Below are 14,982 nucleotides of genomic sequence, written 5' to 3'. Positions count from 1 at the left end.
GTTGTGCCACTTCACCTGACCCAGAACCCATAACCTGACAGGGGGCATGTGAGAAACCATTCTGGAATTTGGAGCTTGGATGTTATTCTGGCTTCCTGTTACCTATCTTCCCAGGCAATTTCCCACCTACTACAACGCATCTGTAGACCCCTTATTTCATAAATTTAACCCTTTATGAAATTTCCCCTTACTGTCAACTATTTCAAGCAGCACTCAAATGGCTTTAAAAAGATGGTGCCTCTCTACAACCAAATAAGTTGCTTCACAGGAATCGCTTAAGGTCAAGAGAGAAAAGTGTCATTACTGATACTTCTTTACATATGTCAGAAATGTGTTCTTTAAAAGATCATCCATGCAAAGGACATTCCAAACAAGGAATTCTGTTGTTGTTTGTTTGTCTGTTTGTTTGTTTGTTTGTTTGAGGGGGGAGGGCCGAGAGAGGGAGAGAGAGAATCCCAAGCAGGCTCTGCATTGTGGAGCTCAATTCCACAAACTGCAAGATCATGACCTGAACCAGAATCAAGAGTTGGAGGCTTAACCAACTGAGCCACATAGGTGCCCCAGGAATTCTGTTTTTCCCCCGGAAAGCAATTCTGACTTCTTTCAAATGTGACACTGTTTCTGTGGAAGGGTGGTGGTGTCAGGATCAATGAGCAGAATGATGCTTAAGCAAAAGCAGATCAGGGAAGACTAGTGTAGGGAAGAGCTGAGCAGGGACCTGGTGGAGGAGGAGAGAGCAGGGAGAGGAAGGGTCCAACATCACTGGATTTTGGGGGAGAGGGAAGCTGATCAGTCTCCTGCCTTTGCTGTCATCCTTTCCTTGTCCTTCTGCCACTGATTGTAAGTTCATTTGTGGACAGACTGCTTGAAACCCAGAAACACTGCTATAGATGATAGCCGTTTCCCTGGGTGAACTCACAAAAGCCTTTTGCCACTGATAAGGTAGGCAGAACATTGTACTTGGTCTTTAAGCAGATACCATGTATCATTAAGCAGACAAATACAACCATACAAATGTGTTTATGTGCAGGTTAAGAAAGACCTTGAAGAACACACAGTAAAGTATTAACAGTGGTTTCCCTGGGGAATGCAAATGAGGCTGGGGAGGAGAGTGGGAGGGATCAGGGAATGTCACTTTCTGCTTTTATATATCTGTTATTTAAATTTTTTCAATGAGAATGCATTATTTTTATAATGAAAAAAAAAAACACAGAAAGAACTACCTTTTCAACCTATCTGGCATAATCAAAGTGTGGCAAAATGGCTACTTTTATTGTTCTTTGGGTGGATTGTAATATTTTGTTTGAAATCTGACACTTAGGACATAAAAAGCTGACATTTAGAAAGAATTATTTTCTAAGCTCTTTTATTATTTGACCAGTTCTTACCAACGACAGTCTGTATTTCCTTCATTATTGCCTCTTCAACCTTAGGGTGCTTTGCAATGAGAAAAAGCATAAAAAACACAGAGACAGACATGGTGTCTGGTGCTGCGATCAGCATTTCCAGTATGCATTGGTTCACATTCTCTTTTGTCAGGTCACCACGTTTCTGAACAATTGGAAGAAGGGGAAAAAATTGGAAAAGTGAATCAAAGCTTCAAAAAAGGAGGGGAAGATACAGTTAGGATCAAAAACCATCAACAAAATGAAGTCATAAATATTATGTCTCTGTAATTGACTATGGGCATTTTTCATAAAAATCTTCAGCCAAAGGTTAAAAATTTAACCAATTATCTGTGTGTTTACTGTCTTTGGGCTCCCCCATTTTCATATTTTGTATTGTGCACACATGTAGTTTCAGTCTTAAAGGTCAGTCTTACCAGAATGTTGAATGAGTGGATTGTTTGGGTTATCATTATAGAAGTATTAGAGCAAATACTTAAAAGCATAAGTATGCAACAATTATAAGAGGGAATCTCTACACAGCCTATACACAAACAGTCATACACATATGTTAACGTGGGAATTATGGTTAGTCTGGGTCAGTACCTCAGCAAAAATCAACTCAGTGGCAAAATCCATACAGTCTTCCAGTTTCTCTGCTGTGGAAATTCTATGTCTTTTCTCTTCTATCAGAATTTCCATGGCATCTTTCAAATCCTTGCTAAAGAAAAAAAAAAAAGAAAATATAATCTATTTGTACTTGGTTAAGACATCTAGGAAAGCAGATTCATTTGCCATTTGTTTAAATAAAATTATCTGCTTAAGTTGAAGCCATTAGCGCTAATAACTGAATTTAAACTTAATTCTTCATAAATATCCTTAAATTGCGTATTCATTATACTTCATGTTAAGGAACCAAATTTAGCTAAGATGTCTAGGTACTGGTAGCAAAATTAAGGCTGTAACCTCTAGTTAAATGTTAAAAGCTGGTACCAAAATGGTCAATCCAATCATGTTTTCTGATCCTTGACTTGGCCAATGCAGTGTTTAAATTGAAAACCAAAACTGAAAAACAGTGAATGTCTTTAGTAAGGGCATGCCCTCTCCAGTTTGGCTACAGGTACCTTCACTTCCTGTTGACTTGTATCCACCCGGCCCACTTCTATTTGCCCAGCCCTGGGAACTACCAAGTTTGAGACTTTCTGTTCTAGCAAGAAAACACAGGTGATCAAGTATTATTCTTGATATTTCTTTTCATACTTTCCAGTTTCTGTCACATAGTAAACATTAAGTAAATGCTTACTGACTGACTAGCTGCATAAGCATGTATAGTACATGCATTTTGACAGTGTGGTAGAGGGAAGAGCACTTTGGAAAGAGAGGGCCAGCTGCTAGTCTGGATTGTTCTCTTTTTATGGAACCTACTTTTAAGTCTCTTAAATCTCTTTTATTTTTTTTTTTTTACTAAAAATTTTTTTTTAATGTTTATTTTTGAGAGAGAGAGAGACAGAGTATGAGCAGGGGAGGGGCAGAGAGAGAGGGAGACACAGGATGCCAAGCAGGCTGCAGGCTCTGAGCTGTCAGCACAGAGCCCGACATGGGGCTCAAACCCACAAACTGTGAGATCATGATCTGAGCCGAAGTCAGACAGCCAACCAACTGAGCCACCCAGGCACCCCTCTTATATCTCTTTTAAAGTGAAGAGCTCAGACTCAATGAACAATAAGTCCATCTTAAGATCTAAATGCTGTTATTCTGGCCTTTGTCTTGAAGTGTATGTGTCCATGTGTAAGTGTATTGTTCCCCAACCTCAGGGAATGGTATTCTGCCTTACATTAAATATACAATAAATCTTTCTTTCAAATTCTTGTTGACATGGTCACCTGTACACCCTGTTGATGATGCTGACATAAATAGCTGTGTGTTTACTCCAGCTCAGCAGGAAAAGTAAAGGAAGATTCTTTAAGATCCCTCCCATTTTTAAAGTTTTTTTGGGGCATCTCAAAGAAGGTGTTTAAACATTTGAAGAGGTATTCTTCAGGCTAGTAGAGTAATTGTGTCATTCTAAATGAGGATGCCATCTATTGTGTATCTCTGTAAGTGTGCCTATAGATACACACATACCTCCAGATATACACCAAGGATATATTCACATTCATTTATTCATTCATCTACTAATCCATTTATTCAGCAATATTTTTTGAGCAACTCTTACAGACTAGAGACAGATATTCACTTAGTTGGTGAGCTATAAATGCTCATAGCATTCCTACCTGAGCAATGGCCCCCAAATATTCTGGGAGTTGTTGAAATGCCCTTAGACTATGAATTCATAGAGAATTCCTTGATGGAACTGCATCCACTTCTGAACATATGCCTCCACCTGGGGCCAGAATCATGGGCCTGTGAATACTGTTTGGGATCCTTCTTATTCAGGTTAAAAGCTGACCAGCTTTTACATAAATGTAGGCATATGAATTTATATACCCTTAAAAATTAGGGGAATTGTGCTCAGTGACAGTTTTCAGGGAATAGGTAATCTCTGACTTACAAGCATATATTAAAAGAATATATCTGTGAGTCTGTGGTTTGGCACTCTGAGAATATTTTGTGCCAAAACAAGGGTGGCTAGTTTATCAGTCCAGGCCACAGCACCTACTTAAGATATTCTGTGGTTAAAAAGCCTTAAACTTGCCAGAATAAGAAGTAGAAAACAATACTTCTGTAATATTGGAGATTAAGAGAAGCAGAAATATAAACTTGAATAAATAGGGATGGGAGTAGATGTCCTAGAATCCTTTCCATCAGTATATTTCTAAAAAGTATTGGCATGACAGAGAAAGACAAATATTATATAATCTAATTCATTTCTGTGGAAAAAGAGGCAAAGAAGGGGAGTGACATAAAGCATGCTAAAGGAAATAATAAGAGAATAATAAATTCATTTATATGTGGAATCTTAAAACAAAAAAAACCCATAGTTCTTAGATACAGAGAAGAAATTGGTGGCTACCAGAGGTGAGGGGTAAAGGTGGGCAAAATGGATGAAGTGGGTGAAAAGGTACAAAGTTCTAGTTATAAAATAAATAAGTCATGGAGATGTAATGTACAACATGGTGACTATAGTTAAAAAATACTGTATTGCATATTTGAAAGTTGCTAAGAGAATAGATCTTAAAAGTTTTTATCACAAGAAAAAATTTTGTAACTAGAAATAATGGTGATTATTTCACAACATATACAAATATTGAGTCTTTGTGTTGTATACCTGAAAGTAATATAATGTTTTATGTCAATTATACCTCAATTTAAAAAAAAAGCACTGGCATTATTGTAATGGACATGGATGGGGGAGAAGATTAAAAGATTTCTCTAGGTCTTTACTGCTCCAGGACATAGGATATATAGATGAATACACTAACCATTGGCAAATATTACATAGAGAGGGAATGTTGCTGAGCTGATTTCTGTAGAAAACTCTGAGAAACCATTGTACAATTTCATGCAATATATTTCTATGGCCTGCTGGCCAAAACCAAAGCTAAACTAATGACCAGGAACTATGAAAAGAGACTCTTCAGACCACTGGCAACTTTGACCATAGTGAAGAGGTGAATCCATTATCTCATTGATTCTAGTCACAAGAAGCTCTGGTGGAAACTAAATGAAGTGTATAAAGACCCAAGCATCTAAATCACCCACCTAATACTTATCAACCACATGAAACTATATAAAGCAACATCAAGTTGGCTTCCTCCCTAACATTGTTATTAAATGTAAATACACAAACAGGATAAAGTTGGGGCTTCAAACAAGTTTGGGAACTTTTAGAGATGGAGAATTTAGGATGGTTAGAGACATGTGGGGGAAGATCTGAACAAAAGGAAGGGGAACATATTTAGTGCCTTCTATGTGCCATCCTCTGTGTTAATTGCCCTACATATAGGATCTCATTAACCTATATCCCTACCCTGGAAGGTAGGTAATATTTTACTTTAAATAACTTCCCAAGGCCGTTTAGTTACTAAGTAGTAGAGACAGGATACAAACCAGGTGTGTCTGCCTCTAGATCCCATGGGCTTTTCACTGGTGGTGAGAGAAGGCAGTGTTTAGTGGCTGGCTACTTACACTCTAAAAACCTACTGATTGGCCTATAGGCCATTGGGCACTCGTCCAGTTTTGGGCTAGACTAGTCTATAACCAAAGCAAAGCCATTTAATGACCATTTCAGGATCCCCCAAAGATATAATATATATAACTAAAAAAAGAAAATCACACATTTCATTGAAGTTCATTATAGTCATTGTGAAAAAATTCTTTTGAGACTATGATCAATTCCTACAAGTTGAATTCTGTTAAATTTGTTCAGAAGTAACACGACTATAAAATGATCTTGTGTTTCCTTTTTCCAGATATGCAAAGGGAATTTTGACAGAGAATAATGGTAGGTTCAGCCAACCCTTCTCATCAACTCAAAATACACTGTGGTGTCCTACTTCCAGAGATGGGGCTCCCAGACCACCCACTTGGCCCCCTTGCTGAAAAGCTGCCTGGGCCAAAGGTTTCTCTTACTCTTTGTTCTGGCCATACGCAGCCAAATTGCTGTAAGAAGTGTTTCATCAGCAACTTAATCCACAGCTCCCTTGTGGGCTCTGAAGAGCAGACAGCTAGCTGAAGAGGCCAACAATAGCAAGGACACAACCCCAAATCAATCCAAACTCACTGATAAGTTTTCCAAACTTGTGTTACTTACACAGACTTTTCATATTTTCTGTATAGCCAAGAAATCTTAAAGAAGATGTCTGGTTTGAGAAGGAGAGCTTGCCACGCATCAAAATAACCCTGGATTTTAACCACAATGGCACTTTCTGGAAAAACAAAACAAAAGAGCAGAGTAGTTGAGCAAAAATGTGAGCCCAAGAAGGGTATTTTGAGAAGAGAAGATCCCTTGTATAGAGTCTTTTATCAGCCTGGGGTTCTAAGCTAGGCAAGGTCCCCACTTTCATTGGTGTTTCAGCCATGTGAATGCCACTAGTCAAATAAACGTTAATTTATTCTGGTTGGCATCTAAATTAACAAAATTAAGTAGAGATGTGCCACTTTTCAAGTTCGTGTTAGAGACCTAACCTAGAATGTCACATGCCCTTCTTTGACTGAGTGTCCAACTCCTTCCTGTGTTGTTGGACAATGGGAAATAAGAGGAGCACGAGTAGATATGGCCATCATTGGCCTCAATTCTGGCACCTGGGAGTGCAAAAAGCCATGCCACTTTCCTGTTTACATTTTGGTCCAGAGTATAGAATTCATCTTGGTATCTCTAATGTCTTGCCCTGAGCCTCATGCATAGTCAGCTTTTTTTTTAGTGTTTATTTATTTTTGAGAGAGAGAGAGAGAGAGAGAGAGAGAGAGAGAGAGAGAGACAGTGCATGAGTGGGGGAGAGGCAGAGAGAGAGAGGGAAACACAGAATCCAAAGTAGGCTCCAGGCTCTGAGCTGTCAGCACAGAGCCTGACATGGGGCTCGAACCCACCAACCATGAGATCATGACCTGAGCCAAACTGGGATGCTCAACCGAGCCACCCAGGTGCCCCCATAGTCAGCTTTTAATGAATGTCCTTTAATTATATTGAATGCTAGGGGAAAGAAAACCTCTGCTTTTTCAAATTGTACAAAAAAGAAGGGGATAGAGATTTATTTTCAACCACTAAATACCAGTCACCATGCAAAGTGTTTTAAAAAAGAGACCTCATTTAATCCTTACAATCTTGTTTGGGGGCGGGGGGTGTCATCACTTTCAGATGAAGAAACTGCAGTTCATAGAAACTAGGAAGCTTGCCTAAAACCATACATCCAGTGTGATAGGCAGGTCCTTACGCTGGAGCCCGGTTCTATCTGACCTCAGAGCAATGTTCCTTCCTCTTTGTTGTACTGGCTCCCTCAGGCAAATTGAGAGTTTAACAAGGGTGGTGTGTGGAGAAGAGGAACAAACATAACTCTGCATGGATTATGCAGGTTCCTAGCATCACAGCCCATATCCCTAGGTTAACCTATCCCTAGGTTTATAATTCCCTTTACTTCATCCTTCCTAAGAACCAAGGCTAACAGGGAACTATGAAGCAGGGACTTATAAAATATGCACTTGCCTAACCTTAGGAGAGATGCATGTAGGACAGGCCAGCTGGGATTAGAGGGGATGGATCAGGCAAGGGGTGTGACTGAAAACAGAGTGAATGGGGCTCCCATCCAAATGACAGTCAGATGAGGTGTCTATGGCTCTTGAAGGGAGTATAAAGAGCAGGGGACGTGGGCAAGCAGAGCTGGAGAAGAGAAAAGGAAGGCTTATAGCTTATCTGCTGGTCCAAATGTGGCAAATTAGGCAGCAGGTGTTATAGCTCAGCTGGTTTTGGCAAGTGTTAAAAGTAGGCCCCGGGATCGCCTGGGTGGCTCAGTCGGTTAAGCGTCCGACTTTGGCTCAAGTCATGGTCTCACAGCTCATGAGTTCAAGCCCTGTGTTGGGCTCTCTGCTGACAGCTCAGAGCCTACAGCCTGCTTCACATTCTGTCTCTCCCTCTCTCTCTGCCCCTCCCTTGCTCACACTCTGTCTCTCTCTCTCTCAAAAATAAATTTAAAAAAACACTAAATTTTTTTTTTTAAGTTGGCCCTGTTCTCATGCCTGTAATGTTCTTCTCTCAAATCTGGATGAGGCTCATGGTCTCACTTAACATTTAGGCTTATGTTCAGGTGTCCTCTCTGCACAGGCCTTTCTGGACAACCCTCTCTGTAATAGCCACATATGCTCCCACCATGGTACCTACGTCTTCACTTTCTAGCCCCTTGCTCTGTTTCTTCTTCAAGACTCCTATTATTTCCTGATTCATTATTAGATATTTACTTGTTTACTGTTTATATTGGCACTGAGATGTGAGCTCCTTGAAGGCGAGGACTTTATCTGTCTTGTTTACCTCTCTATCCCCAGAACCTAGAACAGTGCCTGGCAGAAAATAGGCAATTAACAAATATTTTTTGAATGAATGCATGAATCAATGAATATACTGGAAATTTGGGAAAAATTACATTAAGCTGGACAACAGCATAATGGAATTAGCCCAACTGATTAATGTTTATTTTTGATGGTGATAGAGTTACATGTATGTGTTTTAATATTTGTTTCTGTAGTACAGTGAAGAGAGTAGCTTTTTGAGTGAAACAACTTGCCAGAGTTGTTATAAATGCTAAATGATAAACTATGTGTAGAGCAACTTTTTATAGTAGATATTAAATTAATGGTAGCTATTTTCATCATTTCCAGCAGCAGCAACTCCAGCACCATTATCATCCTATAGACAGAGTCAAAGTTTTCATGCTTAGTAGCTTCGAGGGAGGAGTGTGTATGTATATTTATGTATATATGTATGTGTATGTGTGTATTTGTGTGTGTGTGTGCGCACACGTGCACACCCAAAAGAATGGTTGGAAATGGTTAAATATAGCAGTTTGATTGGTGGTAGGGTATATTAATGACCAAATGAACTGGTCACACTTGTTAAGTTTTGACTATGGATAGAATCATATTTCCCAGAGCAATGAAGAGTGATCAAAAGAGGAGATGGCCCCTACTTATAGAAACTTATCTTATAAATGAAAATGGCAGACACACTAGGAAAAAAAAATCTTGAGAAAACTTAGAGATGTTTGAATAAGAGCAATGTAAAAAACAGCATATCTTTCCTTGAGTCTGTTTTCCCCTTCATCTCCATGTTCAATAAAAGGCAGAATGTCAGTTCTCAAATACCGTCCAGTGGGATCCCCAGGAAGAGCATGTTAGAGGTGTCTAGCATGATGCGCCTCATGAGGGTCAACACGTCGATGTAACCCAGTTCGTTGGTGACCTCCTCCAACCTGTCCAGATGTGTTATGACGGATTCAACACAAATTGTCACCATGCGCACGAGTCCAGGGCCAGACAGAGCTGAGGGGAACACATCAGAGAGTGAGCCACCATGAACTCAGGGGGCATACATAATCAGGATATTTTGGCCTTTAATGTTCAGGGTTTAACTGTACATAATTTTTTTTTCAGTAACTAGGTTGAAATTTTCATGTTCTTTTTTAAAATACTTTTCTGCATTCTCCTGATTTTCTACAAGCATGCATCACCTTCATGGTTAAAAATAAATGAAAGAATGTATGGGAGAACCTGGGTGGCTCAGTCGGTTACATGTCTGACTCTTGATTTTGGCTCAGGTCATAATCTCATGATTTGTGAGATCCAGCCCCACATTGAGCTCTGTGCTGACAGCACGTGGCCTGCTTGGGACTCTCTCTCTCCCTGTCTCTCTGCCCCTTTGCCACTTGCTCTCTCTCTCTCTCAAAATAAATAAATAAACATTAAAAATTTTTTAAAATGAATGGATGCACGAAAACCTTATTTTAAACAAAATATTCAAAATTAAACTTTTCTTCATGTTATTGCAAATCATTTGTGATATTGCAATTGAAAAATTTAGTATTGTGGTCATTAATCACAAATCAGTGGTTTTCCGTATTTATTGTATATATCTCCCTCTAAGGAAGGTTTGGATTTGGCCAGGGTGATATTTATTTTATGTTTCAACAGGTGGCAGGGTACTGTTCTAGAACTACACCAATTGGACCTTAACTATTTGATCTAAAGTGCTTCCTATTAATTGTGGTTTATATGTTGACAATGCTAGTCTTATAAATTACCAAAAGTGTTCTTCTCTTAATTGTGATTTCTCTTCAAATGACTTCTAGATTTGTTTTACTCAACGAACATCATGACAGCTAAGCACCAGTCTTCCTCACTGGCTGGAATTTCTTTAAGGGCAGTGACAGCCTTCTATTAGCACTGTCCTTCAAGTCCACACAGTACATGGTACCTTTCAAATCATATTGGTCAAATAGAGAAATGAATGAATGAATGAATAAATGAGTGAATGAAAGAGTGGGTGAATAGTTGAGTGAAGACAGGTGGTGTGAATTGGCTCTGCCTACCAGCTAGTGGATCCTGGTGGTAGGTCATCTATTCAGAGAGTTTAACACTTGAAGCCCCCCTTTGTCTCTTTGCTCTAAGTTTCTTCAAGCTTTCTTTATGAGTAGTATCTCCTATTTATGTCTTTTATTATTCAGACTTGCTGTTAAAATCAGAGCCCTTGAAATGCAATGAAAAATCCTGGGGAAATTTGTAGCCATAATTTTCTCTTAAAAAAAAAAAAATCAAGGGCGCCTGCGTGGCTCAGTAAGCTGAATGTCCTACTCTTGATTTCAGCTCAGGTCATGAACCCAGGGTCATGGGATTGAGAACCGTGCTGGGCATGGAGCCTGTTTGAAATTCTTCTCCCTCCTCTCTTTCTCTCTTTCTGTCTCTCTCTGCCCCTCACCGCACTCATATACTCTCTGTCTCTAAAATAAAATTTAAAAATATTTTTAAAAAATCAGTTGCACAACAGAAGCTTCTGAAGGCAGACTTTGCAAATAAGCAAGGAAGCCTGGTAAGCAATTGTAGATTCATAAAATGTATACTTATGGATGAAAAAGAAGGTTGGGGGTGCCTGGATGGCCCAGTTAAGCATCCAACTTCAGTTCAGGTCACAATCTTATGGTTTATGAGTTCAGGCCCTGCATTTGGCTCTGTGCTGACAGCTCAGAGCCTGAAGTCTGCTTTGCATTATGTGTCTTCGCTCCCCCAGTCACACTGTGTCTGTATGTCTCTCTCTCTCAAAAATAGACATTAAAAAAATTAAAAATAAATAAATACAAAAGAAGGTTGGGTTGGTAGCATACTTTCTGACTGTAGGAAATACTTGGCAGATATGAAAGGTCAGCATGTTGTTCTTTGGGTGATTATCACATTCACAAATGAGACAAATGATTTCTGAATGACTCAGCCCTTTGTGTGGAGCAGTTGACTTCAAATATCACTGGTGGTTTTCTCCCAGATAGATGTATGATTTGCCTCCACATCCAAGAGCTTAAAGCCACATTTCAAATATATAAGCAAAATGTAATATCATTGCTTATAGTCAGTGGTATGATGTAGACATTATTTTTATTTTTAAGTATTTTAAAATGTTTATTTATTTATTTTTGGAGAGAGAGTGCAAATGGGAGAGGGGCAGAGAGAAAGGAAGGGAGATAATCCCAAGCAGGCACCGTGCTGTCAGCACAGAGCCCGATGGAGGGCTTGATCTCACAAACTGCGAGATCATGACCCAAGCCGAAATCAAGAGTCGGATTCTCAACCAACTGAGCCACCCAGGTGCCCAAACTTTAATTTTTTAAATGTGCTAAAAAGTACTGAATCTTATCCAGGTTAAACAAAAGTGAGCAAGAAATCAGCATAATTCTGTCACTATGGACAACTCTCTTGGCAGTTTCAGGAAACACAGGCTATTTTTTGCCCCTCAACCTTCATCTCTCCAGGATGGGCCATTCTCTGGGCTGCACTTCACTACTTCTCCATAGATATGTCCAGGGGGTCAATGCCTTCCTTAATGTTACTACTTTAGATACCAAAATTACTCCCAAATTTCTGCTATATCAGGAAAACTAACAAGTGTGACTCTAAAAGGAGATTCATCCTTTTAGAGCTTGGGACTCTAACACATTATTAAAAATGTCAGAAACAACAGTGAACTTTTCATAAGCAATTCAGCCTCTATTTTTGGCATTTCATCTGGGGAGTTTTGTAATGTTTTTATTAGACAATCTGATCTTTTATATACAGGGCTTATCTAAAAATATGTCACAAGGATTGTTTTGATTGCTTTCCAAGTGCTATAGATTCTACTCTTTTAACATCTCTTACACTGATGACTTCCCTTCCGCACACCCTTTATCACTACAGTAGCTCCCAACATCTTTCACTGTTCACAGTCATGCCTCCTGTCAATTAAACGTTCATTCTGCTACCAGAGGAATTTTTGTAAAACACAAATATGTTCATGTCATTCTGCTTAAAATCTTGAATGATTTACTGTAGCTTTCAGAATAAGCTCAGTTCAGTGCCTTCCCCTGGGCCTCATGCCTACATGCATCTATGCCAGGTACAAGGGCCTGCTTACAGTTCCCTGGACATACAGTGCTGATCTACCCTTCCCTGTTTTGGAGTATCCTGTTCTTTCCTTCTGTGGAATGTGTCCTTATCAAACTTTCTTAATTTAGGTAGCTTTTACCTTCTTTCAAAACTTATCATAAGCATCCATTCCTCAAAAAGCCACCCATGACCCCTCAGTGTACTTTAATGGACCAATTTTTTCTGTGCTCTGTGGTTCTGTGCACACAACTCTAGCATAACACATCACCTAGGATGATATTTGGTGATATATTGATCTGCCACTCTGCTCCTCCCCCCCCCCTTATAAATTCCTTGGGGGCAGGAACCATGTATTGACTAACATCATATTCTGGGCACCTAGTTCAATGATGAGAACACAGTAGTTTGTTAAACAAATGGATGAGTTTAGAAAATTCTGTTAATTAAAAAAAATTTTTAGGGGTGCCTGGGTGGCTCAGTTGGTTAAGCATCCGACTTCGGCTCAGGTCATGATCTCATGGTCTGTGAGTTCGAGCCCCCTATTGGGCTCTGTGCTGACAGCTCAGAGCCTGGAGCCTGCTTCGGATTCTGTCTCCCTCTCTCTGACCCTCCCCTGTTCATATTCTGTCTCTCTCTGTCTCAAAAATAAATAAACATTTAAAAAAATTTAAAAAAATTTTGAATTCTATTAATTTTGGGGGCACCTAGGTGGCTCAGTTGGTTAAGCGTCTGACTTCAGCTCAGGTCATGATCTCACAGTCCATGAGTTCGAGAACCACGTCAGGCTCTGTGCTGACAGTTCAGAGCCTGGAACCTGCTTTGCTTTCTGTGTCTCCCTCTCTCTTTGCCCCTCCCCCACTCATGCTCTGTCTCTGTCAAAAAAATGAATAAATGTTAAAAAAATTTAAATTCTATTAATTTTTGCATGGCAAGGTAAACCATGTTGGTATGTGAGAGTTAATTGCTCCTAAACACTAGTTCACATATTCCTAATGCACCTGGGCCAAACAGCAAAGTAAAATAAAACTTACATTTCAAATCTTGTCATTTGCAACAACATGGATGGACCTAGAGGGTATTACGCTAAATGAGGTAAGTCAGAGAGAAAAAGACAAATGCCACATGATTTCACTTTATATGGAATATAAAGAACAATACAAATGAACAGACAAACAAAAAGAAACAGACCCAAATACAGAGAACAAACTGGTGGTTGCTAGAAGTGAGAGGGGGTGGGGATGGGTGAAATAGGTGAAGGGGGTGAAGAGGTACAAACTTCCAGTTATAAAATAAGTAAGTCATGGAGATATAATGTACAGCATAGGGAATATAGTCAATTATATTGTCACATCTTTGTATTGTGACTACACTTATCGTGGGGAGCATTTCATAACATATATAATTGTTGAATCACTAAGTCATATACCTAAAACTAGTATAATATTGTATGTCAACTATACTTCAACAAAACAAACAAAAACCCCCCACATTTCTATAGGGTCTTACAGCATTATTTCACTTATTCATCACAATAACTCTAGAATTAATATTCTGTGGTATCACCTTTTGTGGAGAAAGAAACGGAAGCTCAGAGAGGTTGAGTGACTTGTCCAAGGTCACATAGCTAGTAAAGTGGCAGAGCTAGGACTTGGACCCACCATTTATAATCCTGAGTCCTATACTCTTTCCATTAATCCAGTCTGCAGTTTTGTAAGGTATCAGAGTATTGAACTGCCCAACACAAGTGATAGGCAGGGTAATAGCCCCCTAAAGCTTCCCAGGTGCTAATCCCTGGAACCTATTAATATGTCACCTCACATGGAAAAAGGGACTTGGTCCATATGATTCAAGTTGAGGAATTGATGGGGAGATTACTGTGGATTATCTGGGTGGGCCCAAGCTAATTACATGGGTCCTCAAAAGCAAAGAACCTTTTCTAGCAGCCTTCAGAATCAGAAAGTGATGTGATGAAAGAAGGATGGTCTAGGAGATGTGATATAAAAAGGACTCAACCTGCTGTTGCTAGCTTTGAAGACAGAGGAAGGAGCCACAGGCCAAGGGATGCAGGTGGCCTCTGAAGCTGGAAAAGACAAAGAAACAGGTTCTCCTCTGGAGCTTCCAGAAACACAGCCCAGCCAACGCCTCGATTTTAGTCCATTGAGACCTATGTCAAACTTTTTATCTATAGAACTATAAGATAACTGATATGTTGTTTTAAGTCATTAAGTTTGTGGCAATTTGTTACAGCAGCAATAGGAGACAAATACAGTGGAGTCCACAATAGAGTTGTACCGAGTCTTGGTGATGGACGACTCTGTAGAGGGAATCAATGCTCAACTGGGATAGGCATAGATTCTCCCTATCTCAGCAGCACATGGGAGGCATCCAGGTTCACTACAGAGGCTGGCTAGAGGGAAGAATATTGGTGGTGGAAGGTCAGACATAAAATCTATCTAGCCCCGTATTCTATCACTGAAAATGGTTCCAGGACATGATTATCTTCATTGATGTTGATGTCAAAGACTGGTCATGTATATTCCCC

The 14,982-nt window shown here is 39.6% G+C and overlaps 1 protein-coding gene across 11 annotated transcripts in view; it reads right to left on the bottom strand.

The window, feature by feature from the left end:
- Positions 1 to 14,982, bottom strand: part of LOC102962141 (aromatase) — a 108,546-nt gene that overhangs the window by 4,166 nt on the left and 89,398 nt on the right. For 10 of the 11 annotated variants that reach the window (XM_042988860.1, XM_042988855.1, XM_042988856.1 and 7 more), the window contains 4 exons: positions 9,177 to 9,353; positions 6,139 to 6,253; positions 1,992 to 2,106; positions 1,389 to 1,551 (listed from right to left, as the gene is read on the bottom strand). In XM_042988860.1, coding sequence (XP_042844794.1) covers positions 1,389 to 1,551; positions 1,992 to 2,106; positions 6,139 to 6,253; positions 9,177 to 9,353 — 570 coding nt within the window. The remainder of the gene's footprint in view (positions 1 to 1,388; positions 1,552 to 1,991; positions 2,107 to 6,138; positions 6,254 to 9,176; positions 9,354 to 14,982) is intronic. The other variant, XM_042988865.1, reaches the window with a different exon arrangement.

Source organism: Panthera tigris, chromosome B3 (assembly GCF_018350195.1).
Source record: "Panthera tigris isolate Pti1 chromosome B3, P.tigris_Pti1_mat1.1, whole genome shotgun sequence".
Lineage (NCBI taxonomy): Eukaryota > Metazoa > Chordata > Mammalia > Carnivora > Felidae > Panthera > Panthera tigris.
The sequence above is the reverse complement of the archived record's forward strand: the minus strand, read 5'-3'. Positions and strand labels throughout refer to the sequence as shown.